The sequence below is a fragment of the Dromaius novaehollandiae genome, chromosome 1, assembly GCF_036370855.1.
Source record: "Dromaius novaehollandiae isolate bDroNov1 chromosome 1, bDroNov1.hap1, whole genome shotgun sequence".
Classification (NCBI taxonomy): domain Eukaryota; kingdom Metazoa; phylum Chordata; class Aves; order Casuariiformes; family Dromaiidae; genus Dromaius; species Dromaius novaehollandiae.
In genome coordinates, this window is record NC_088098.1 from 71398643 (window position 1) to 71422738 (window position 24096).

At 40.3% G+C, this 24096-nt stretch overlaps 1 protein-coding gene across 1 annotated transcript in view; it reads left to right on the forward strand.

The window, feature by feature from the left end:
• Nucleotides 1–18: 18 nt before the first annotated feature.
• The window catches only part of IRAG2 (inositol 1,4,5-triphosphate receptor associated 2), a 39878-nt gene continuing 15800 nt past the window's right edge, over nt 19–24096 (forward strand). Inside the window, exons 1-21 of the mRNA XM_026092662.2 lie at nt 19–634; nt 1368–1478; nt 2267–2447; nt 2749–2828; nt 2903–2981; nt 3825–3983; nt 5168–5285; nt 6825–6875; nt 8187–8264; nt 8799–8855; nt 11051–11110; nt 11219–11283; nt 11387–11486; nt 12656–12769; nt 13066–13167; nt 16659–16822; nt 18402–18516; nt 18974–19136; nt 21344–21405; nt 22366–22431; nt 23411–23519. Coding sequence (XP_025948447.2) covers nt 40–634; nt 1368–1478; nt 2267–2447; nt 2749–2828; nt 2903–2981; nt 3825–3983; nt 5168–5285; nt 6825–6875; nt 8187–8264; nt 8799–8855; nt 11051–11110; nt 11219–11283; nt 11387–11486; nt 12656–12769; nt 13066–13167; nt 16659–16822; nt 18402–18516; nt 18974–19136; nt 21344–21405; nt 22366–22431; nt 23411–23519 — 2629 coding nt within the window. The 5' untranslated portion in view covers nt 19–39. The remainder of the gene's footprint in view (nt 635–1367; nt 1479–2266; nt 2448–2748; nt 2829–2902; nt 2982–3824; nt 3984–5167; nt 5286–6824; nt 6876–8186; nt 8265–8798; nt 8856–11050; nt 11111–11218; nt 11284–11386; nt 11487–12655; nt 12770–13065; nt 13168–16658; nt 16823–18401; nt 18517–18973; nt 19137–21343; nt 21406–22365; nt 22432–23410; nt 23520–24096) is intronic.

The window sequence follows — 24096 nt, forward strand, 5'->3', positions numbered from 1 at the left end:
TCTGTTCCTCAGGTACTTTGCAAGAGAAAGAAGTTGATAATGTCCTCAGAACATGGAGCTAGCAAACGGCATCATAACCCAGTGGACAGTATTTGCAGAAAGATCAGATCTATCCAAATGATGGACCAAGTCTCTAATCCTGTTTTGCAGATACCAAAATTTCAGTCCCGGAACTTTGACAGTCCACAGTGTAATATCAAAAAAAATCTAGAAGAAATACTAAAGAAAAGAACTTTCAAAAGTCATAATAATACTGCTCCACATTTCATAAGTCCCAGTAGTGACAGTGTCTTCTCTCCAGACTTGCAGGTGCTGTCACCTTGTTTCAGGTGCACCTCTGACTGCTGTTCTGTGAATGCTACCTATTCAATCATTAAAAGTGAAGAGAAGACCGGCAAACCATGGATGCCAATGTGCCAGATCGAGAACAGTTCTCCATCCCTCTTCAGAACTAGAGAGGCTAATGCCCAGAACCAGTTGTGTGTTTTATCAAGTACTGAATCTAAAGATGTGCCTCATGAACAGAAATACCTTACATCAAGTCCAAATTTACTTTTTTTGACATCTGATAAAAAGTCAGAAAGTGCTGTAATCCAATCTCCTGTGCCAAAGAGACTATCTTTGGGTGAAAAAGGTAAAATCTTGGAAGTAAGAATCTCTCAATCCACAAAACTAGACATCGGAACACTCAGTCTACATGTCTGAATTTCTTTACTACTTAAAGTAATAGAAATATGTTTTGGAATCACTCCAATCTAATCAGACTGGAAAAAGAGCTGTGTAGAACCTTAGTCTTTCCCTGAAAATTATTTATGTCAATTTAAAAAGCGAGGAAGTAAGGACTTGAGTCAAAACATATTTTCAAATTTGACAACTCCTTTTTGGGGAGGAGATTTTTTAAATTTATTCTTTATTAATTTATTTTACCTTTAATGTAGAAAGGTATGACAGTTTGGGATTTTCTGGTGTTTGTATATTTGATTTTTAGAATTGTTTTCTAAAAAATTTAATCTGATCATAATGATTTTTTTCTAACGTATCTTGGGGGGAGGGAAGAAAGAGCTGCTTCTTAGAATTCTGTTTTATATAATGTTTACTTTATGCAGAAGAATATCCAATATTCCCACCCATCTATATACAGAAGTAGATGCATTTACCAGTTCCCAGACTCTGAGGCTTCAGCTGTGGACTGTTCCCGGCAATATTTAGCAGTAAATGTTCTGTTTCGTGTTCTTAATTGTCTGTGTATCGTTCAAGCTGTAGTAGACCTTGCCCACTTGTGCTATTATCACTGCTTCCAAGTACAGTATGTGTGAAAGTTGTACTGAATGAATAAAGACGGACAGTAACAAACTTATTCTTCATAGGATGGAAGTGGTCTCTGGGGTACAAAGCTGATGATATGTATGATGTAAGCCTGATTTGTGAAGAAGACTTACTGACTACTATCTTCTGTGCATGTGACGTAGAGCACACAGGTTTGCCAGTGGCTTTTCATTGCTCTTTTTTTTGATACATTTTCAAGGCTCAGATCGCATTATGGTTTGGGAGGTGGCAATCTGTGATATCCTTAGACTGAGTAGCCACCTTAGCTGGGCAGCTGTATAGGTGGCAGATACTGAGTAAAGCTCTGTACCTCTTTTGCATGGTGCCTGTCCCTTCTTCCCTACCCCCACCCCAAGCTGGTGTTTACTCTATTCTAGTGAAGAGGAAGTAGAGAAGTATTACACTTTTTCCTATCAACCTTGTTAGAAATTATTGTTTATTTCTTTTAGGCATTTTCCTGTTAGAAAAATGAACTTTAGGAAACTTCAGAACAAGAGGTTACTCCTCTGAGCTCCCCATCAAATATGACTAAATCTGTGGGTGGGTTTTTTTGTTTTATTGTTTGTTTGCTTGTTTGTTTTAAGGGGGGCAGGGGGGTCCAACTGTCCAGAATAAGAAACTGTCAGTCACAGGGTTTGCCTTTGTCTTATGGTGAGAGGCCTGAAAATAGTAGCATAGCAAACGAAGTGATTTTTTTTTTTTTAAACAGAAGTCAATAAACAAAAAAATGCACCAGACTTTCACACTTTCATATTAGAAAAACAAACAAAAGCTCTAAACTATTTCAGATCATACTAAAACTTGTGATCATTTGCTTGTCTATAGGGCAATTGAATATGCCATAGTGCAGATCAGTAGCATGCTTTTTCATAGTTTTTTTTTTTCTTGATGTCCTGCTAGACTTCAAAATCTGGTACTTGGACACCTATATCTATCCTAGGAAAAGTAGCCGTTTCCAAGATTGTTGATTATCTCAGACATACAACTAGTCGGGGATCTGAAGACAGTGGCCTTGAAGAGCTGTGCAACATGCTTGACCCAGACCAAAGAGACATCTCTGTGGACCTGGAAACATATCATGCCATCATGAAAGAGTGGATTGAAGACTGTAAGAGAAAATGGTAATAGCTTTTTATCAATTTATCTCATAAAAGCTTCTGTCAAAGCAAGAGAGTAGAAACCATTCCTGTGGCTTTCATTTCCAGTACCCTAAAACAAAGATGGCATCAAGATATTTTGATCACAGTTTTTTTTGTGTGTGTGTGTGTGTGTGTGTATGTGTGTGTGTGTGTGTGTATATATATAATATATATATGTATATATATGTGTGTGTGTGTATGTGTATATATATGTATATTAAAAAGTTGGTAGGTAATCCAGTATCATATTAGTTTTATGAACCTTCATGCTTTCTTGTTTCAGGGAAGATGGTGCCATGGAGGAACCATCAGATGGAACCATGGAAAATCTGGAGTTTAAAGTACCTACAAACATCTCTGAAGGTGCAGATCATTTTGTTCTGGTTTTGAGGGAAAACTCCACTTTCTTAAACTATAACCAGGAAAATCTCTTTCAGCAAAAAGGATGCCTGTCCGAATGAATATTACATCGGGAAGCTTGGAGGCCTTTGGAGGTGATGCATCTAAAGGAGACATGTAAGCTCACTTAAGTAGTGCTTTCTCAGTAATGCTTTCTCAGAAGTTAGTACTTCTAGCTTTCATTACTCAAGAGCAATTCTCAGAATCATTATGTCAGAAAACTATCTTGGCAGGGTTTCTAATGCTGACCTCAATGTGCACCAACTCTTGATGCCATGAAGTTCTTCCTTACAGCTTCTGCTCAGCAGTAAAAACACACTGGTAACTTACCTCACTGATATCTTGGTAGTTCTGTGTTGATTTGCCTTGTTAATTCCCTGTGGTCAGTTTTGCTGTGGGTTTCTTTTCCTCTTTAAATATTCTCCCTGCCCCTCTTCCCCCAGGTTCTTAGGTATCTGAAAATAGAAGACATTACCTCCTGAATTTCTGGTTCTTAATTTTGTTTGGGTGTTTCTTTTTATAATCATGACTATGATTTGGATTTGGTAATAGCAAAGCCCTTAATGAAGGCACCAGAAGTTTCAAAGATAACGTTCATGTCTTAGAAATGAGAGGAAAGCTTCAGAAGGAAGATTGTTGACTATGTCCAAGAATCTCAGAAAGGTGTAATCCTTGTTTTAGTTGAAAGTGTAGGTAGGTGATAGCTCAGGGGAAGAGAAGGGATCCAGGACTTCTAGAGTTAATTTATTGTATTGGTGATAGCCTAGGAGGAGCTTAACAAAGGCTTAAGGTATTGTCCTGCAGTCATCCAGCCTTGGCACTCGTCCAATGGCATTGCAGGTCATGGGTTAACTATCTGCTTACCACTCTAGTCAGTGCAGCACAGCATCAAGATTTTTAAAAAGCCTAAATTAGAACCAATCACGTTCTTCATCTTTTCTGGCTTTGTTGCTGAAACAGGGAGACTTCTGACTTGATAAGCTGCGTCGCAGACTTGCAGTACAACAACCAGAAACTTCAGGAAGAGAACAACAAATTGAAGCTGACGCTGGAAGCTGTGGATGAGGCCAACAATAAGTTAATGGCAGATAACGAGGATCTACATCAACAAATAAAAAAGTGGGAGACTTTGGTGCACTTGGTTTGTGTAATAGCCATGGACAGACCTACCTTCCATGGAGCAGGCTAATCTTACTTTGTTTCTAGCCTTACCAGTACTTTAGGGCAGCAAGTTTCATGACTTAATGCAGTGTCTGCAAGGCTTAATGATGTGCCCAGACCATTCTACTCTATACCTCTTGGTTATTATAAAATCAGTTATATAGTCTTTCACATGATCAGAGACTGATTCTTGCTGCCTGAGATTCTGTGGATGCACATAAACAACTCTTAGGGTAAAGCTGAATCCAACTAAAACTAAGGAGGGAGGCTTATTATTACAAGAGAACAGCCAAACACTGGAAAGGTTCTAGTCCTAGCTCAAATGCTCAGTGCCAAGCAGTGGGGAAAATGAGCACGTAAGAGCTATTTTGCTAGTCCCTTGGGGAACTGGAGTGAGTTGTCTCAGTGTATGCCTTAGTGTGGCTGCAGCCTGGGGAGCCATCGATGCCATGAGTACATGGCTATTTTTACAGTGAGTTCACAATTCAAGTGTGATGGAATTATTTAGATCAGATAATAATTATGTCAACTGCCGAAGCATTCCTAGTCTGTCCGGGGGAGATTAAGACAGGAGTCTTTCTGCCCAGCTAATATGGGACATGTGTACGTGTGTCAGACCCTGTGCTCTGGGCCGTTCTACTGTCTAGAGCTATCAGGGGAAAAAAGTCTTGCCACGCTGGGAAAACAAGCATAGGTTGGGGTAGCAGATCAGGATAATGATAAAATGATGCAGAGTTTATCCCTGAAAACTGAACTGAAATGATTTTCATAACTATTAACAATGAAGAACAGTAAACATATGTCTGTGTGCTTGGGCAACTAGCTATACTTAACTGTTATAAGCTTGATTGTTAGGTAGATGCAGACCAAAAAAAGGCTTGATAGGTGCTATCTTTGCTAGGGACCTCATCCCTTAGAGAGTAGAAGGGGGTGATAAAATAAGAAGAGGGCAAGTCCATGAGCCCTCTTTTTCATGCAAAAGTGATGGACTTAAACTTGATTGTTGCTCTTCTGTTAAATATCTGTGCCAATGAATGAGTCCCTGAGGACTTCTGAAAATACTATTCTTGTATTTAAAGCCCATCTAATGACCACCAGTAACTTGCTGAGGTTTCCCTGGATTTTTTTTCCCCTCCCCCCAGCATCCAGCACTCTGTGCTGAAAGCCAAGTTGCTGGAAGAAGAACTGGAAGAAGCAAGAAACAACCTGAACTTCTCAGAAGAGAAGAGACAGCAGATTCTATGCCAGAATAAACAACTAGTAGGTGATCTTACTTCTCAGCTTATGTTGTACAACTTCTCATGCTTTGCTGTAACGGTGGTATGACCAATGAATGATTTAAAAATTGGCAGTATCTGGTAGGTACTGAGGGCTTTTAAGGGAGTTTGAAGTGTAATTAGTTTGAAAATATAATTAGCTTTGTAGTGTGTTGTAATTAGCTTTTCCATGGAAGTCTCTTCAAACTATTATCAGTTGCAGTGTAATTAACTTTCACAGTAGACTGGCTCTTTAAGTGTAATTACATGCAAGATAATTAAAAGACAACAGCTTTCCCACTGGTGACATCAAGCCTCATCTAATTTGAAGTTTGTGATGTCCTGCTAGGAATCCGAGTGTTTCACGTGGCTGTTGCAGAGCAAAGAGGACAGGAGGCTCTGTCCAGATGCCCAGAGGAAGGAATTTGTTTTGAAACATCCTAGGCTATTAGAGAGATCCACATGGGCTGGTGGATATGACAAGGACCTATTGGAAACCTGTCCGCTCTGGACTGACAGCTGGAAGCCAGGCAGCACACTTTGGAGCATCTGAGAGATGCAAGCTGCATACATGAAAGTATCTGAATCCCTAGATGTCTAGGTAGCAAAGCCAGTGTGACTGTAACATGTGTAAAGCAGTGTGGTAACAACACTGATGTTGCAGCTGCAGCTTTAGCAGGTGTTGGTAGACAACAGAACACAAGCTCTCAGAAGAACAGGTTTGCACTGTTGCCATGTGCCTCGTCCACACTACAATTGCATCTGCTTGTCATAGCTGTATATTGGTGTTCCATGGCTCTGTGCACTATTGATCATGTATATTAAAACAACAACAACAAAGAAATGCCTTTCCCTAGAGAGCAAGAACGCAGGTTTTTGTTGCTAACCTGTTCTAGTGCGTGTACAATTTCTTGTCTCGGATTACGCAAATCACTACAGGAGTTTTGTGCATAAAAGGAGATTGGGAGTGGCGGGAGACGGGGAATAATAGTAGAAGTTTTGTAGCTCTGCTTACGAGTCACTCGCTGTTCCCTAAGCTGTGGAGACACTATGCGGGGATAGTACTACTACTCCTGTCAGACAGGAAAATAGTGTAGTGTGGCATATAGGCTTTCCAAGTCTGCCTCAATTCCGATATGAACATAACTAACGATGCATACTTTAGCCTTAAATACCTCCCTCTGATCTTCTAGTGGTCTGGGTTTTACGCAAATATGAATTGTCAGGGTCAAACCTTGAATTTAGCAAGTGTAATATCAGTAAGGGTTCATGAGCTGCACCAGTCATGGCACTGCTCATTCTGCTGTGCACTCTGATGCAATAAAAATGCACCACTACAGCTTCATACTGAGCCCTGAATGTGTTTGTGCTCTACTGTTTTTTGGATTAGTTTGGCTTTGAATGTTAAACTTGATATGCTTAAAAAAAAAAGCTGTTACTTGTGCAGATGTTCTAAGAATTGCTATTTTTCAAACAGAATGAATGAACTCTCTTTCACCCTCTCTCTCTTTCTTTTTTGTTTGTTTATTTTTTAATATACAAGGGAAAAGAAAATCAGTCTCTGATCATCAAAATGACTTCTCTTCAGGAAGAGGTAAAATAAATCATAGCTTTGCAAATACGTGTCCTTGTCTAGCTAAAAGCTCACCATTAAGAAATGAAATGTTTGTCTGACTTTGAAGCCTGAGCTGCTAATTAGGTTAACAAAACATTTTGTTTTATGAGAATGACCTGTTATAAAACCTTATCTTGAAGTTGCACTGTGCTTCAGACTTTCCATCTGGAGGGCAAGTAAGGATTGGAGATTGGGGGAATGAGAAGGACAGGAATAAAACAGCTTTCCCTCGCAGCCCTTTCAAAGTTTCGTAGACAAATTCCAAGTATTTCTAGTTAACACAGCTCTAACTGTATACTCTATATTGAAACAATCTTCATCTAACGCTTTTTTGTCTTTTCAGTTGAGGTTCACTTCCGTTTCCCTTCTCTAAGATCCAAATGAGGAGTTCTGTATAGAACTAACTCCAAAGAAATGTGGTAGCTGGGGGCTTCTCCATTCAGAGATTGATCCATTAATACTGGGAAAGGATCCACAGGAGGCTTGGAGGATATATTGCTAATGGGACTAGTATATAACAGATTCAAGAATCTGTTATCACACAGCATAGCAGTCACTGCTTATTGCATGTTTACTATATTCAAGATTAGTCTTTCTAAAAAGCTCTCAAATCCGAATCGCTATTGATCAACTGCATATTTCTAAATTAATTCTCCTGCTGCAGGTCTAAAAGCTTTCCTGTAGTTTTCCAGGTCTGGTAGTTTTTTAAACTGTGGTTTTGGGATTTTTTTTGGATTTTTCTTTTAATTCAATCAGTGGACAGAAGAAATGAAAACTGGGGGAGAAACCATTTCAATGGGAAAAGCTCCATTCACCTGAATGGAAAACAGACTCCTTAGAATTGTATTGGAGATGCTGGTGTTACTGAGTTAATCCCACCCTTAAAATTTTTAGCTTTCAACCAAAAGCTTGTTTCCAGTGGAGACATGCCTTAAGATGGAGCTCATGTTATCCTACAAGTTCCTGTTTTTTGACTTCAAGGAGTTGCTTGGATATGAAAACACATGTTGTAGATGAACTAAAATTGCAATGCATTTATTCTTGTCCCAAGTGTTTGTGGGTCAGCCCTGGGGCTGTGGCAGTCCCGACCTTTGCAGCATCAGACCTCAACTTTGAAAAGTATAGAAACATCAGAAGAAGTAGGACAACAAAGTTTTGTATATATGTAAATGCTGGCACTGCTTTAACGTAGGCAGTAGCTTGGGGGTGAAGTTGTCATTATGCCTAGTTTCTTCTGTGAGAAGCTGTCAATCTGTTTTACTGTGCCTAAACACTCTATATCTTGTTCAGAATATCCGGAATAGCCTGGACACTGATGGACTTCAGAAGAAGATTTTGGAGTTGTCCAAAACTGTAGCAGAGCTTCAAGTAAGCATTTTAACTTTAGGAGCCACAAAAAGACAGCCTATAATTTATTGGGTCTCTGTAAGGTAAACAATCCTGAATTAGTCTGTACTGAAGAACAGGTGTGTGATTGTAGCTTGGCCAGCATGATGGCTTTGACTAGGAAAGTTGCTATCTGGAGGATAGAAACCAAGCTAATACAGACAGTCCACAGTTTCATCCTTCCCCTCAAATTAAATTTTTAGGAAACCTTTTCCCTATAGCTTGAAGATGTATATTAGAAAATAATGCTTTGGCTGACGTTGCTGAAACTGCTAGCCTGGATAGGCAAGAAGAGACAAATATGGCTATGGGAACTGAAACACTTTTCCCTTCTACCTGGGTGCAAGATTTTAACTTTTAACTTTAACATGTATGCAAGGTATTCAGAAAAGAAGTTGACCTTTCAAAACAAGAGATTATGATGCCCTTTTTCCCTTCCAAGTAAGATAGAAGAACAGTTTTCTATCATAGTACATGCAAATGACTAGAAAACTTTTTAATCTCTTCACACTTCAGATCCAAGTGCACATCTATGAGAGTGCTGTTGTGAATAAAGAGGCAGGCTTGATCCAGGTTAGTTGCTTTATTTTATTATATACTTGCCTGAAACTACTGAACATGGGACACTGCTAAAAAGCTGATGCAACTGTCTACTGTGGTGCTGTTCTTTCTGATGTTCTTACATGACAGAACCTGATCCTATAAATGGCTTCAAAGTAGGCGAGATCTACTTCAGGAACTGGGTATGAGTCAGCATAATTGAGGGTTTCAGGATTTTGCTTTAAAAAAAAAAAATACATCTATTAAAACAAAACAAACCTGCAGAGTTCAGAAAAATGCACAGAAACTTCTGAAGGTTAGTTCCTTAAATGGAGGGTAGAAGAATGTATCTGCAGAAGATCTCTCCCCTCATGTCATTTAGTTCAGTTGCTTACTTCTTGTGTCTGACTGGACATAGTGATCCAGAAGCCCACAGAAATGCAAATCTAACCTTTCTCAATGCTGAGATGTAATTGCTTAAGCTTTGCTTAGGTATGTTTCTGATGTTGTTTTCAACTGTAGATTTTGAAAGCATGAAGACATATGACCCTGTAGGGACTCTGGCATTCTCTAGTCTCACGAGTTATGCAAGAGCCTTCTCAGCTAATGGAGTCTGTGTTTAGCAGAAGATGCTCTAACTCAGCTGGTAAAATATTTCACTGTTAGGCTCTCTGCAAAAATGATTGCAGTTTGAATTTTATGGTGACAAGAGAACCAAATTTCAGTGTAATCCAGTCCAATCCTGATAAATTTGTAGCTGACAATTTTTACAGGTTTTGCCAGAAGCAGCCTTAGGGTACAAAAGAATTAACATTTCTTTTCAGTAACTTGCAATTTCTCGTCCTTGAATGATTCAAAATTTCTGTGGCCTCTGTAGTATCTTTCCCTTTAAAGAAAGTTTTATCAAGCCTACTGGCTAGATGGGAATTTCAAATGCAGTCTGCTACATTGCATGTGTTTGTAGGTGAAGGCAGCTGGTTTGCATAATTTTGCATAAACTGGTGTGGAAAACTGATTTTGCTTGTTGGCATTAGGGTCAGTGGAATGAGGGTTTAGCTGTAAGCTTAAGTAACTTCCATAGATCTTGATCCAAAGACAACTTGAATAAGACTGATGAGCACTGGAAATTAATATGGTAACCCTTCTTTTCTTGGCCCAAAACTGCAGAAGATCCATAAGGATGGAAAAACACTTAAAACTTTTTTCCTTGTCTTTATTTTGTTCGTCTTCAGCATAATAGGTCATTTATCTTTGCCAATAAAAAGCTGGAAACTTTGCTCTATAACCTTACTTCTTCCTTGTATATTTGCTTAGTTTTTTTGGGTGTACTTCACCATTTTCAAAAACCTCAAATGTTCTTGAAGAGGAGGAAGAAATCGTAAAAGGGAAGAGGGTGAGAGCTCCTACTGCAGGTTCATATTTTCTCTAAGGAATGTTCTGGTTGTCTGTGCAGCATCTTCTATCATAATGGCATAACACAATTACTACTCTGAATAGCTAAGAAAGCTACTACTTCTACTAGTTCCTCAGTCTTACTGTGCGGTGTGAAATGCTATCAACCTTTCTATTAGATGATGTTTAATCTGCAGACCCCTATCCTCTGTGCCTTTGAACATGAAAATTTATGAAAGCAAACTTGTTTAAGAACACAGTGCAATTTGTTTTAGGAGTCACGTAGTATTAAAACTCATGCCAGGCAGGATATAGTCCAGGCTTTCCGCCAAAACTAAAATGCTTCTGTCTAGTATAATCTACTACTGCTGGTATGGAAACCAGGAGAGTAAAAGATAAAACACAGCACCCGGCAAGAATTGTCCTGTCCCCTTAATTCCAGGAGTTACATAAGAAAAAGTCTTCCAAGTGTTTTCTTTTAGCCAATACATGAGACAAATAACTCTGCATTCCTCCAAATTTGCAACTATTTTTATCTTACGTGGCTAGATTGCTTTCCCCTTCTCATTTTCTGCACCCTTCCTCCCATCTCCCCTTCCCCCCCTTCCTCCCCCCCCAAACAAACAGAGCTGCCAAAGTGCCAGAAGATGGGTTGCTGCTCAAACCTCAATTGTACAACTTATTGTTGTGGTGTAGGATTGACTATAGTAGTATTTTAGCTACGAAGCACCTTAGTCACAAATTAGCTCAATTAGGCCATTAGGTTATGTGCTTTAAAGGTGTAGGGGTTTTTGGTGTGTGTTTGTTTGGGTTTTTTTCTTCCACAACCTTTGCAGAAGGAGCAGGATATCAAAGAACTGAAGTCAACCATTGTGGAATGTTCTTCAATAATAGAGGTACGGGACTGAATTTAGCTTGTGACTATGTAAGAGGAAAGTGTGCATATCCTCTGCTTATTCTGCATGACAGACTAACTCTCTAACCAGGTCTAATGTGTGTTTCAGACTTTGCGAGCAGAAAAAAAAAAGCTACTGGAGAACATGCAACACATGCAGCAGGAGCTGATCTCGTGAGTACTGTGAGCAAGTCCCAGAAAACATAGTTCACTGAAAAGCAAAAAGGACTGATGTATTTTTCTGCTTTTTTCTTTATTTTTTTTCTGCTTCTTTTAGAAATGGTCTGAGCTTCCCATTGATGTATAAATTTAACAGCAGTATTGCAGAAGGAACAAATTCACTGCACTGTGAGCTGGAACTTGCTCAGGCTTCTGAGGTATGAATCGGAGATTATTACAGAATCTTATCTCAGTTGTCTTGCAACAGTAAACAAAGAACAAAGCTCATTCTCTGAAGATTGTTAGATAACCCTAGGATTTGGAACCTTTGGTCCTAGCATGGAAGTACAGAAAGTGAAGATTACAATATCGTTCTATGCACATTGGATGCAGTCCAGAGAAAAGCACATGAAACATATCTTAAAAAATATGAGCTACAAAATACAGCTGAGAGAACTAGAGTCATTTAGCTGGCAGAAGAACAGACTGACAGGGGAGATGAGAATCTTTAAATATGTAAAAGGCCGTTACTAAAGAAAGTAATGGCCTGCTTTTGCTTGTGCTACTTGCAGTGGACACAAACAAAGATTACAAAGACTACATGCTTACTCTTTGGTGGCTGCTTTCCTAAAGACACTCCATGGAGTCCTGTCCTGTCCTTCCCTGCTGTATTGTCTTCCCTTCAGATGCAAATTTTTCAGCAGAGCTGGTGACAAGGAAAACCTATTGCAGTGTCTTTTCTTGTAAGAGTTAAGTTGGCATGCTGCTACTTGCTTTAGTATTCTGTGTACTTGCACAGTATTTGCAAAGAAGAGGTAGCACTTAGATCAAAAAAAAAATCTACCAAAGGACTGGAAATACAGGCCCAGAAATGAGAGAAATAATTGGCTAGGCAGCTCTGTTTCAAAAGCAACATACAGTCTCCTATTGCAGTTTGCACAGCAGCCTGTATTGCAGTAACAGCTATTACTTCTCAAATACTTTAGGGAGATGCAAGATTCCACCTTTACCTGTAAAGCAAATATGGGCTCTGCTTATTTCTCACTTGGTGATACTCTTCTGAATGAAATGAACTGATGATTGACCTTGTCTTGCTTATTTCTGACATGGAAACTTAGATCATTCAGCAGCTTGACTTGCTGTGTGTTTGTTTTTGTCTGTGTGTGTGTGTGTGTGTGTGTGTGTGTGTGTGTGTGTGTTCCCCCCTCCCCCCATCCTCATGGCATGATGCTTTTGAAAAGCCCTTACAAGCCTCAAGTTTGCAGTAGCTCTGACCTTCTGGTAAATACAATGCAGGGATACTTCAAAAAAGTCTAAATGTCACTGATGCTGCTCTGTAGTAAAGAGATGTCAAAATAAGCTAGCTGACTCTTTTCTCTTTTCAAAGTTTACCAAGACCGAATGGACATCTCTGGATGAAACACTGGACCGTGAAGTGCTGTTCTTACTTCAAGGACCTGAACGTGCAGGAGAAAAATTTAAGGCTATTATGCAAAATCTGGTCAGTGGCATAGCATAATAGCATATAATATTAATATAATATAAAACATAATATATTCACAAATAAGGCTATACTCTCTTTATCGGGCTTTTAATTATGTCTTCTTCAAGATGTCAAAATAGATCAGCTTTTCCTCTTTTGAAAAAATGAGCATAGCTTATCTCTTTTCAGAGACATACTTACTGTCAATGTCACTTGGCACCTACTTTAATGCTATCACTCTAAGTCTGTAATTCTGGGCAGCTTTACTTCAGACTAGTACTTGAAATGCTGAAGTCTGGGGGCTTCTTTTGCAGCAAGAGGAAGCTACTGAACCAGAGGAGCTTGTCATGACTTCTTTACGATGGGTGGAAGATCCCGATGTGGACATACAGCAGGCTTGGGAGAGGAAACTTGTAGTAAGTAATTTTATTTCTCTGACACTATTCTCTGAAACAGTGGGCCTGTGCAAAAACTTGAGGTTGGTGTCTTACTGTTGCGTGCTACATATACTACCTGAGGTCATAGCAGTCCACCTGGGGTCAGATATGACTATAAGGAGAGAAATAAGTATCTTCTGTTGTAAGCTTTTGCAGGCGAAGTGGAGAAATGATAGCTTTACACCTGAATTCTGTGCTTTTCCTGACTTGTTTCATGCAAAATCTCACTTTGTTAAAATTATGCCAGAAGGAAAGGATAAACGAAGCAAGTAGTATAAGTAGTAGATGGCAACACTGTTATGTGAGTTATGAAGCTTTTCTGTCCACTGCATGCACCAGGATGAAAGTTGCACTGATAGATGCCAAAGCAAATTGCTATTATGTAGCTTCATCCAGACTGCGGTCCAGGTGCCTCAAGCACCCATTCTCCCCTGTGCACTATTTGAAACTGTGACTAAGTAGTGGATGCTTTCACCATCATGAAGAGGAGGAAGGATGTTTTATAACTGCATTTCTAAATCAAAGCCATCAGAGGGTTTGGTTTCTTTGGAAAGGCGGTGTTCTGCTTCTGCTGGACACTCCTCATGAAAAGTTTCTACAAATACATATTTTACAATTTAATCTTGTGTAATATTTTTAATATTCTTCATATTCTTGTGGGGCTTGAGAATTAAGACTTGTGCTCAAAGTAACTGTGGGGCAAGAATAACTTCCACATGTGATGGTAACAGCAGTCTGTGGACAAGACTCAACTCTCTTGCTCTTGTCCTTTTCCTCCCTTCCTATGTAACCGCACAGTTTCTCAAATGTTTGTCTTGCTGGATGTAACTCTTCTCTAACTCATTCCTTCCTACTAATCTGCTTTTAGGAACACTATTATGGAAAACTCCACTACACTGTAAATTAACAATGTCTTTGGACACCTTAATAGACTCAAATCCAAATTCATCCCATTTGAGTAACAGCAGAAGACACCATAGCACACACTGCTCTAAGCTGTCTGCTTTTAAGCAGACTGTTAATTTTCTTTTCCTCTAGTATTGAAAAATATTGTAGTCTGCTCTCTTCATCCCTCTTGGGCAGGCAGAGGCAATCACCGGAGCCATCCAGTTTTGCAGCAAATGTTTGGTTATGTTTGGGGGGGTTTTTTTGTTTGTTTTAATGTAAACCATGAAAGCTTCCCCTTGAAAAGGTGCAAGAATTTCTTAGCCTCTTCATCCCAGAATGACTGGGTAGAATCTAGGAAACTGCTGGCTTGGGCTCTGCTGCAGCCTTTCAGTCTTAAAAGCTTCCTCCTTCAAAGTTTTCATGGCCAAAAGATACTTGTTAATTCACCATCCATGCTAAGGTCATGTTCCCTTTGATTGTGTAAAGCTACAAACTTTTGACATGGGTGTTAGAGTTCATAATGACAATTAAATCCTGTTCTGGCTCCTAGACAGTAATTCAGTAAGCAAGTGAGCTAATAGAGGCTAATAAGGACGAATGAGATAACTTAAATTATTTAAAAATAAAAGGTCACGTGCTACTGGAACCCTTGGGGATGGGAGGTGATGTAATGTATTGTCTTCACCTAGCTAGAACAAGACAGGTATGTGGAAAATAGGGTATATTAAAAAAAAAAAACCCTGATCCAGAGAAGCTTCTTCCACCCCTACAAAATGTTTTTGTAGAAAATTGATTAAATCTCAAACCCTGCTCTGTTGCTTGAAACCTAAACACTTTCTTCACCCCCCCTCCCTCAGTTTCCTGTGCAATATGTAATGGACAAATCTTGTTGGGCTTCAGTATTTTTAAGTATGTTTTAAAGTATATTCTATATTATACACAAGTAAACTTTGAGTATGTGTGTACTTAAGTGTATATATAAAGGGTGAGAGTAAAGACTTTCTCACCCTTCTCCTGCTGGAAGATATGAATTTGCCACAATGCACATGTGCCCTGATAAGCCCATACCACTTATTTCAAAACCATGCCATTTCTAACAGCAAGGGCTGCCTGTTCTAGCTGAGAAACTGATCTTCAGGATGTGGGCGCTTGCACATGTTCACATCCATGACATTCCAGTGATCCTATCTAAAGAAATTGTTCAGCCCCCTTTGGTAATGTGATACGTAATGGGCGGCCCTTCTTCGTGCCTTGCTAATGAACAGCATTGGACTAGAACTTGAAAGCTGGTAAGGTGTTCCATGTTTGTAGGAGAGAGGTTTTCCCCTCTGAACTAGTGAAACATCCTAGAAGTTTGAGCCTTTTACCTACCTGACCTCTGTTTCACTCCTGTTAAGTGCTTATTAAAAGCCGAGCACCCCAAATTGCATGTTCGGTTGAACAAGGACAGAGAAAGAGACCTGGACTCCTCTTTCTCAGTACTGAATGCTGCAAGTCACTGTTAAGTAACGCTGCATCCTTTGTTTCCGAAGACTTCACTTTTACTGTCTTCCCCTTTTCGCCCCTACAAAAACAGAGGTAAAACTGAAAGTCTTTGTCACTGGGGTCACCCTTGGATACCTTTCATCTTGTAGATATGCAGGAAAGCAACTGAACATGGGTTTCTTATCTTTCCCTCCCACCACCTCTTTAATTCCAAACTCAGATCGATACCAATGGACTTTCAGGTACATGTTGAGGAAAAGGATCATAGAAGTTTAAACTGACAATTTTAGGGCTTCCTGCAAGTTGGGTGTTATTAGAACTTCCACCTTATGAAATAAGTATTTGTTCCTGTATCTGGGCAACTTGTAATGGAGGCTTTCTAGGGCAAGTTGTAAAGAATTCCTTGTGTGCTATGTCTTTGCCTGTCTTCTAGCACCTACCTACCATAAACATTTGTTAACCATATATTTGTTTCACAAGGGACAAACAGGAAGAGGACAGTCTGCATTTCCCAGTTTTTCCCAGAAAGAAAGACTGGGAGTGGTTTCTGATTGTGAAGTGACTTCTTTTTTTCCTCCCAAAAAGAAGCCACTTGTCAAATCGAACTAGCATACACAAGGCTTAAGTTTTGAGTGTGAAAACTGTTGCATATTGTTCCATCTAACCTTAAAAAGTACTAAAGCTTGGCAGGAATCTAGCCTGTCTCTCTCTGCATCCAGTCATGGCCAGGAGTTAGAAGGGTATGGATATAAAGCTTAGGTAGTTTCATTAACCTGTTAGATTGAACAAGATACTGTTCCATATGAGCCAAAACCCCATTTCTCCTGTGTAAGATCTTTCTTATCAAATTGTATGTTTCCTTATCTCCCTTCCTCTCTCTCCTGCCCTTCCCTCAACCAAAGGCTGTGCAAGTAGATTTACAAAATACTGTTGGTCCTCCACCTTCAATACAGTATAGCCCTATAGGTAGTGTTGGACATGAATGGCTACACTAAAGGGTGGAGCTAGGAAATTCTCATCATGTAACTGGCTCTGGCTTACCCTGTAGCTCTACTCCTCATCTAATCATGTTGCAATTCAATTTCAAAACTTGACAGATTCTCAAGCAAGAGCTAGAAGAAAAAAGAGATCTTTGGATCCAGAAACTTCATCTCTTAGAAAAATGCAAGGAATCCCTAGATAAGGATTTTATTAGAATGGCAGGCAACCTGAGGCGAACAAAGACAGAGCAACTTCACTTAAGGAAAGAGCTCTCTACCAGGTACCTCTTCAAAGCTCTTTGCTTTCTAATGGCTTAAGGAACAAAGACCACTGAATTCGGAAGACTTTGCTTCACAAAAAATTGTCTGCTGTCTTGGGGCCCAGATCTGCTTTCAGTGTAACGTTACATTATGTGGGAGTTAAGGTTTGTCTATGTAGTAACGTGTGATCTTGGAGATGTCTCTTAAAAACACCGGGGAGACCACAGACTAAGCAGTTCTGTGTGGGGTGTGTGTGTGTTTTTTTGTTTTTTAGGTTTTTTTTAATCCAACAGGTGCAACTGTTAAACTGCTGGTTGCATATGAACCCAGAGACCTCTAAAATGTAGGCCTGCAAGCATCCTTGCTTTTAGAGACATTGACTTGAGCTAGCAAATGTACTGTCTTAACCTGTTGAGATTGTGCTATTAAAAAATTATCTCATTAAATATGGTGATACAGTTTTAAATTTCCATTTATTACTACATGGTTCCTGTTATGCATTTTGACATTATAAATATGGCACCAAAAGCAAGCAGACAAACTTCTGCCTTTCCCCTCTCCTTTCCCTATCTCCTTAGACATTCAGGAAAGGACCTAGGCAAGCTGGTTCTGCCAGAACCATTAATCTGAATTGGCTGTCTCTGTACAAGCCAGGCTTATTCATAGTGTCATTCTGCCACCAACCTTTGCAAAATATAAATATCTGCATGTATGCCATTACCTGGGGTGAGGGTATGAGCAGCTTCCTAGGGCTTAGCATCCCTGAGAGCTGATGCTGAGCAGTCATACTGCTCCCATGCCTCACTCTTCTTCCATGTTTGTGGTTAATAAACCTGCTGTCAACCTCCCATCTCCTCTTCCTTTACTCAGAAAAGAGGTGATGATAAATACTGATGGCTTGGTTTCTTAAAGCTACTGCCCTGCATCACTATTGCTTGTGGTGGTAGTAACAGGAAGGAATTCATATGAAGGTAAGTTAGAAAATAAGTGAGCAAAGGGTTTCTGCAGTGTAAAACAAGGAATTGCTTGAAAGCCATCAACCATCTTTAACATGAGTTCAGTGTATGGCATCTGCTTGCTGTCAAGTAAAATACCCTCTGCACTGCTGGGAGATTAACCACATGAAGCTGTGTACCCGCAGCAACAGCTACAGGGTATTTTTACTAGAATGGTTGACTTGGTATCTTATTAGCTTTCTCAAATAATGAGCCAAAATGTTTGTCTGACCATTGCTAAGGTTTGGTCTGCTAAGCTCTTGCCCTTTGAGAGGTCTCTGGATAATTCACAAGCTTCCACTGTGGTACCCAGCTGGCTGGGGCTGGCACAGCCCTTGCTCTGTTCAGCTAGGGAGAAACCACGGAAAACTTCCATTCCCTTCCTACTTGCAGAGCTGCTATGAAAAAGCCTTGCCTGCCTACTGGGCTAAATTGTGCTTAGCAAGAAAAAAGTGCCTAGTGCCGAATTCTGGGGAACTGTGATATGTTAACGGCTGAATATGGTTCTTCATGCATGTCTCAACAATTGGTGTGTGCCATCTCCCAGGCATGCCTGTTTTAAAATGTCAGTAACGGTTGTGGTTTGTGCTCTCGCACCCTGCAGACAACGTGAGATAGAAACTGTCAAACAGTTGCAAGAAGAAGCTGCTGGCCAGGCAGAAGCCCTTGCTTTAGATCTAGAAAAAGCTACAAAGCAGCTTGAGGATGCCAACGAACAGGTAAGGGACCATCTAGTTCCTTCTATTGGGGGGGGGGGGGGGAAGGGGGGGTGGGATGGGGGGCAAACAGACGCAAAAAGCTACACACAATGCATTGCTGCTCTTGGGAAAGCAAATCGCATGTTCAGAATGGAGTGCCTCATTGCAAAAGTGGAACCAGCAGAGGAAGTAAAATTTGAGGGGGTGGTGACAACAGTTTGCTGATGAAAGAGGCAGCATTGCATATTTGTGGTGGCTTAAAAAAAAAGAAAGAAAGAAAAGAAAAAAGCCAAAAATAACTTCCATACACAGTCCACCCAATGTGAAAATGCAGAAGTTCAGAGGGAGCTTTATCACTTCCTGAGAGAACAGATGCACTTTGGTTTCACTTACATGAACTACAGAGGCTCCCTGTGCTAGCCAGGCTGACTTTTTCTTTTCTTTCCTTCTTGTTTCTTAAATATTGTTTTGTGCTTAGGCAAAGAAGCAAGTTGAGGCATTTCATTCTGCTTGTGAAGAAGCTGCATCCTTGAAATTCAGGTTAGAGGAAGCCATTTCAGAGCAGCAAAAACTCAAGGATGTGAATGCAGCTTTAACCAGCACTTGCCAGTTGCTTCAGGAAAAGATGGAAGAGCAGAAAAGTGAGTAACTACTGGTACGTGCCAGTATATATTTACTTTTGAACAGGCAAATCCTTTGTGGTTTAATTGTGGCAAGGGGGAATAGGACTGACCATCAGGTCACCCTATAGTAAAATGCTCTGTGGAAGTTGTCTTTCCTTTAAGAGGTCTGCAACTATGGCTTCTGGGTTCTGAGTCAGATGGGATCCTGCTGAGTGGGTGTTGGGCTGGACCAAACCTGCAGAGCCTCCTAACACTGTTCCAAGTAGTAGGAGGAAGGATTAATGACTCCATAGGTGGCACTTCATCACTGAAGATGCTGTTCCTGCATCTGAATAGCCCACCTCACTCCTGCCAGTTTCCCCTCTTCCTTAGGCTTCCTGCCTTCTGCTTGATGTTTGGGTTTGCTTTGTATTTCTGAATAACTGTGGTGTATCAGGCTGTTCTCTCCGGTAGAAACCTGTCATGTCATTGTAGTGTGTGTGTGTGTGTGTATGCAACTTTTGCTAAGGAAGCACTGAAATTTCATACTCTTCACCTATTTCTTAATGTCAATGCCTCAAAAGCTTAGACAATTAAAGAACACAGTTTGATTCCAGCACATGTGGATTTTTCTTTCTGAAGTCTGGAGTGTCTGTTGCTTAGTGGAAACTTGTTTTGGCTGATTTATGCCCACTGCACATCTGGCCTCAAGGGTGCATTCTCCAAGGCAATGTGTGCTGTTGTTCATGCTAGACAAAATGCTTGAGATATTCCTGTGTTATAAACTCCTTTATTTGAAACTGCAGTGTCTCTTGTAGAAAGAAGACTTGGGACCCTGGCTCTTAGCTCTAAGGCACAACCGAAGCCACTGCCCGTTAAGTGCTGATGCTGCAGAAACAGCCCCAGACTGTGCTTGCTGACTTGTGACCAGCATTTTGGCACTGTCTGTGTGTGCGTGCTTATGGTGCTTTCATGTTTACTGCTTCCTTCAAACTCCGAGGGTTTGTTAGCAAGTGGCAGAACAATGGTGCTAGTATGTCTTCCAGCTCTGAAAAAAACAAAGCTTTTCTGCAAAGCAAGTTATCTTAAAGCAAAAGAGAGAATGATGCCATAGTGGCTTTACGCAAAACAAAACAAAACAAAAACCCTCTCCCTTACTCCCCTTCCCAAACCCTGAGTGAGAATCTGTTTTTAAATGACTTCAGGTGTTTTGCAGGAATCTTTCTGTACCTAGGTAGAAAGAAACCTGTTGAGCTGTGGAGAAACTGCAGGGTGTTATGAAGAATAGGGCTGAGAAACAAGGGTGAGAGTACTGTGGAGGACCTTCTTCCCCCCCCCCCCCCCTTTTTTCTTTTCTTTTTTCCTTCTTTCTCTAGGGCAAAGCCAGCCAGGTCTCACACCTATTCTGACTGAAGAGCCTGGGGGTTGGTTTGTCTTTTTTTTTTCCCCTCCCTTGTCCTGTTCCCCTACATTCTTCCCCCCTCCCCATGATAAGAGCTGAGAAATCAGGGAACCTGTTGGCCAAGGAACGTGCTGCGCAACCAAAGTCAGCATGGTGCAGCTCCTCCTACATTTCAGATGTAGCAACTGGCAACAAGTCACGATCAGACAACCTTCATCCACTGAAAGCTGAATAAGACATTGAGAGTTGAATTTTGTTCTGTCTTTTGCACTGAAGTGACAGCGTTAATGAAATCTCCTCTTCCCAGCCCTCCCCATTCCCCCCTCCAAAAATATTAGCTGTGAGGTAAATGCTGCAATAAGGCTTGTATCAAGCCAGAAGCCACAACAGGCAGCCCCTGGTGTTGCCTAAACTTAACAAAGAACACTTCTAGGTTTAAAGTAGAAAGTAAAGCCTGTCTACTTTAAAACCTCCTAGGAGGATGTCAAATTGGAGAGACAAATACTCTTCTTTCAAAAAGCTGTAATGGAATCCCCCATTTCCATGAGGAACTGTTGCACCTTAACACTAATATAGGGAAGCATTCTCTCCTTTATAGCAAAATAAGAGAAATATTACTATAGGGAGGGAAAAGTATCCAGTGTTTCCTATATGATGCAACTTGCAAATTAAAGTACACTTTCAAAATTCTGTTTCCTGTAAAAACTGTTGTAGGCAACTAGTACAAGGCAAAGCATAATTGGTTTGTGATAGGCAGTAATAAGGTTTAAAGACATTGTAATATCTATCTGCTTGTTACCAAGTTGCAAAGAGCCCTTTCAGATTTGTAAATGTCCCTCCATAGCTACTGTTAATGCACTGAGGAAAGAACCGCTTAAAGGGCAACTCTCTGGATTGCGATGTCAGGTATGAAGCTCGTCTGGTGGGAGAAGAAAACAGCCTTGCACAGGAGGTGCCTTGGTGGAAGGACACTTGTAGTTGGGATGAGCTGCAAGCAATTCTGTAGCATCTGATTTCTTTTCTAACATGTATATTACTGTGGGGGCAAAGTGAACTGTATACGCTGATCTGCACGTAACTATCTTCCTTCTTCCGTCTTCTGCAAAAAATGGACTGGAGCTTACAGCCGAAGGTGTGGTGTCAGTCCTCACTGTAAACAATTGTTCGTGATCGTATTAACTGGGAGTGAGGGAAGTTTTTTCTGATACATCAGTTTGACTTGTCCCCCATAATCAGCCTTCCCTTCTGCAGATAGTCTTAAAAATAACAATGAAACACTTTGTAATAAATTATTTCTAATACCTAGGCATTGGAATAGGCAGTAAAACAATTTTTATCTTTGTGCTCCTCTGTGGAAATATGTTGAAAATTATAAACCTCTGGAAGATTTTGCTTCTTAGAAAAAAAAAAAAAAAAAGAAGAAAAAATTTTTTTCTTTCACCTTTGGAAAGGGGTGGAGGGGAAAGACATTGTGGGAAGACTTTTTTCTAGCAGCTCTAGTAAGGAATACTACTTAGCTCGGGGACTGAACAGTCTGGATTTAACGTAGAATAAGAAGGTATTTATAAAGGTGAACACAAGATCCTGCAGTGTATCCTAGGTCATAACAAGGAATCGGAGGAGCTGAATCAAAACTGCACCAGATGCATGTGAAAAAAACTTGTACTTTTGCATGAAGGTCTGCAGAATTAAAGGCTAAAATTAGCAAAAGGAAACAACTGGCACAGTTCTCTTGGTAGCTTAGAAAGATAAAATTCCGCTTTGTACATAGTCAGTAGTACAGTATTCTCTCCTTTTTTTTTTTTTTTTTTTTTTTTGGCTCTTTTATTTGACTGCTTTCCTTAACTTGTTTCTGTATTGCAACAGAGCACTGTAGATGAAGAATCTGATTATAGCCTGCTGCCCACATCAACTGAGCCTGTAAAAGGGAAGGTAAGTGTGTGTTTGCTCTGGCCACTGCTGAATCTGCTAAAATGTGACATTCTTGTTTATGCTTGTTTGGGGTTTTTTTGTTTGTTTTTTTGTTTGTTTGGTTTTTTTGGTTTTTTTTTTTGGGGGGGGGGGGTTGTCAGGGTCACAACCTGAAGCAAATAAATAACTTTCCTTGCCAGAAACTTTGCCAAGCTAAACATTCAACAAATCTGTTCGGGAGATGTGTGTACTGACATGCATACAGAGGTATATTTAAAGCTTTAGTGCAAAGCTAGTTTCTTATTTGCTTCTGAACAGTCACTGTGACAAAAATACAGGAGCTTGATAAATTGCCTTTTGAGAAGGATCAGAGGCTGAAGATAGGGCTACATCCTCCAACTGCTCTTCTGTTTTTCATCATTCACACTACATATGGTCAAATGCAGCTGAGTAAGTGTTGCTCCAAGAGTTCCTTCCAGCCATCTTCAGATGAAACTCTTCACTGTTAAACAACAAATAAGTTATGTGCATTTTGGGATGGGGGAAAGCCAGGCAGCAACATCTCTCCACGTGGCAGAGCTCAAGTTGGAGCTGCCCTGCTAAGGCTGCTGAGGGAAATGCGCCTTGTGTGACAGGTGCCAGGCACTGGGTGAACGCTGTCTCTGTCTGACTGCTGGCTTGGCTTTACTGTAAGCAGAAGAGAAAATACCCCCACCCTCCCATCTTCTGCCTCACCTATTTTTCCCCTTTTTATCTAGCTGGAACCAACATGTCTGTTGCAAATGTCATGTTACAATTTGAATTATTCTACCTCTTCCTGTATCTGTTCTGTTAAGGATATGAGCTTTTCTGGGCAAAATACAACAGATAAGGTGTTTGTATAACTTAATATTATGTTATCCAGATGCAACTGTTGGGGGAGGAACCTTGTTGATCTTCAGGTATTAATGTATTAGACATGACTGAATAATATCAGTACTCTGCACTTTTTTTTAATTAGCAGCTCCACTGCTCTAAAAAACTGTGGAGCGAGAGACCCAGCTTGTGCACTGAATCTCTCGGGACGCTGTCCACAGATATTTCATGCTGGTGTCTTACACCCCTATTAGGTAAGATCTGCTAGTGTAACAACTATTTTTCTGTCTCCCTCTTCTGAAATATAGTAAAAACTGATAGATGGTCTAGAACAGTCTTATTGGCACTAAAGTCAGGGTATTGAAATGAGTTGTACTAGAAATTGTTCTTCAGGTGCTGCTCTTCACCAAGAACCTCTGCTCAAGCCTCAGTGAGAATCCAGACAGTGTGAAAAACCAAAATAGTTTTAATTTATTTTTACATGTGATTCGTGAGGCTCATTCATCTTTATAAAACTCTCAAAGGCCTGGAAAAGGTGGCTTTCTGTCAGTCCACCAGACATCCCCAAAAGCTTAAGAGCTATTGGTGTAAATCATACATCCAAACGTATTCCTGACGAGACACTTGGCAATCTGAGTTAACAGGCCTTGAGCTACGTTATTCCTATTCGGCCTGTAAACTGTTGCACAGTGAGACAGCAAGTCATGTCCTGCTGCTTCGCTATTGAGCTGAGGTCAGTCTTGGTAAAAACTTGAACAGATAGGTGAACAAATACAATTAGTTCAGTCTTGGGAGCTGTGCTATCTCCTGCATTCATAAGCTTTTTCAGAC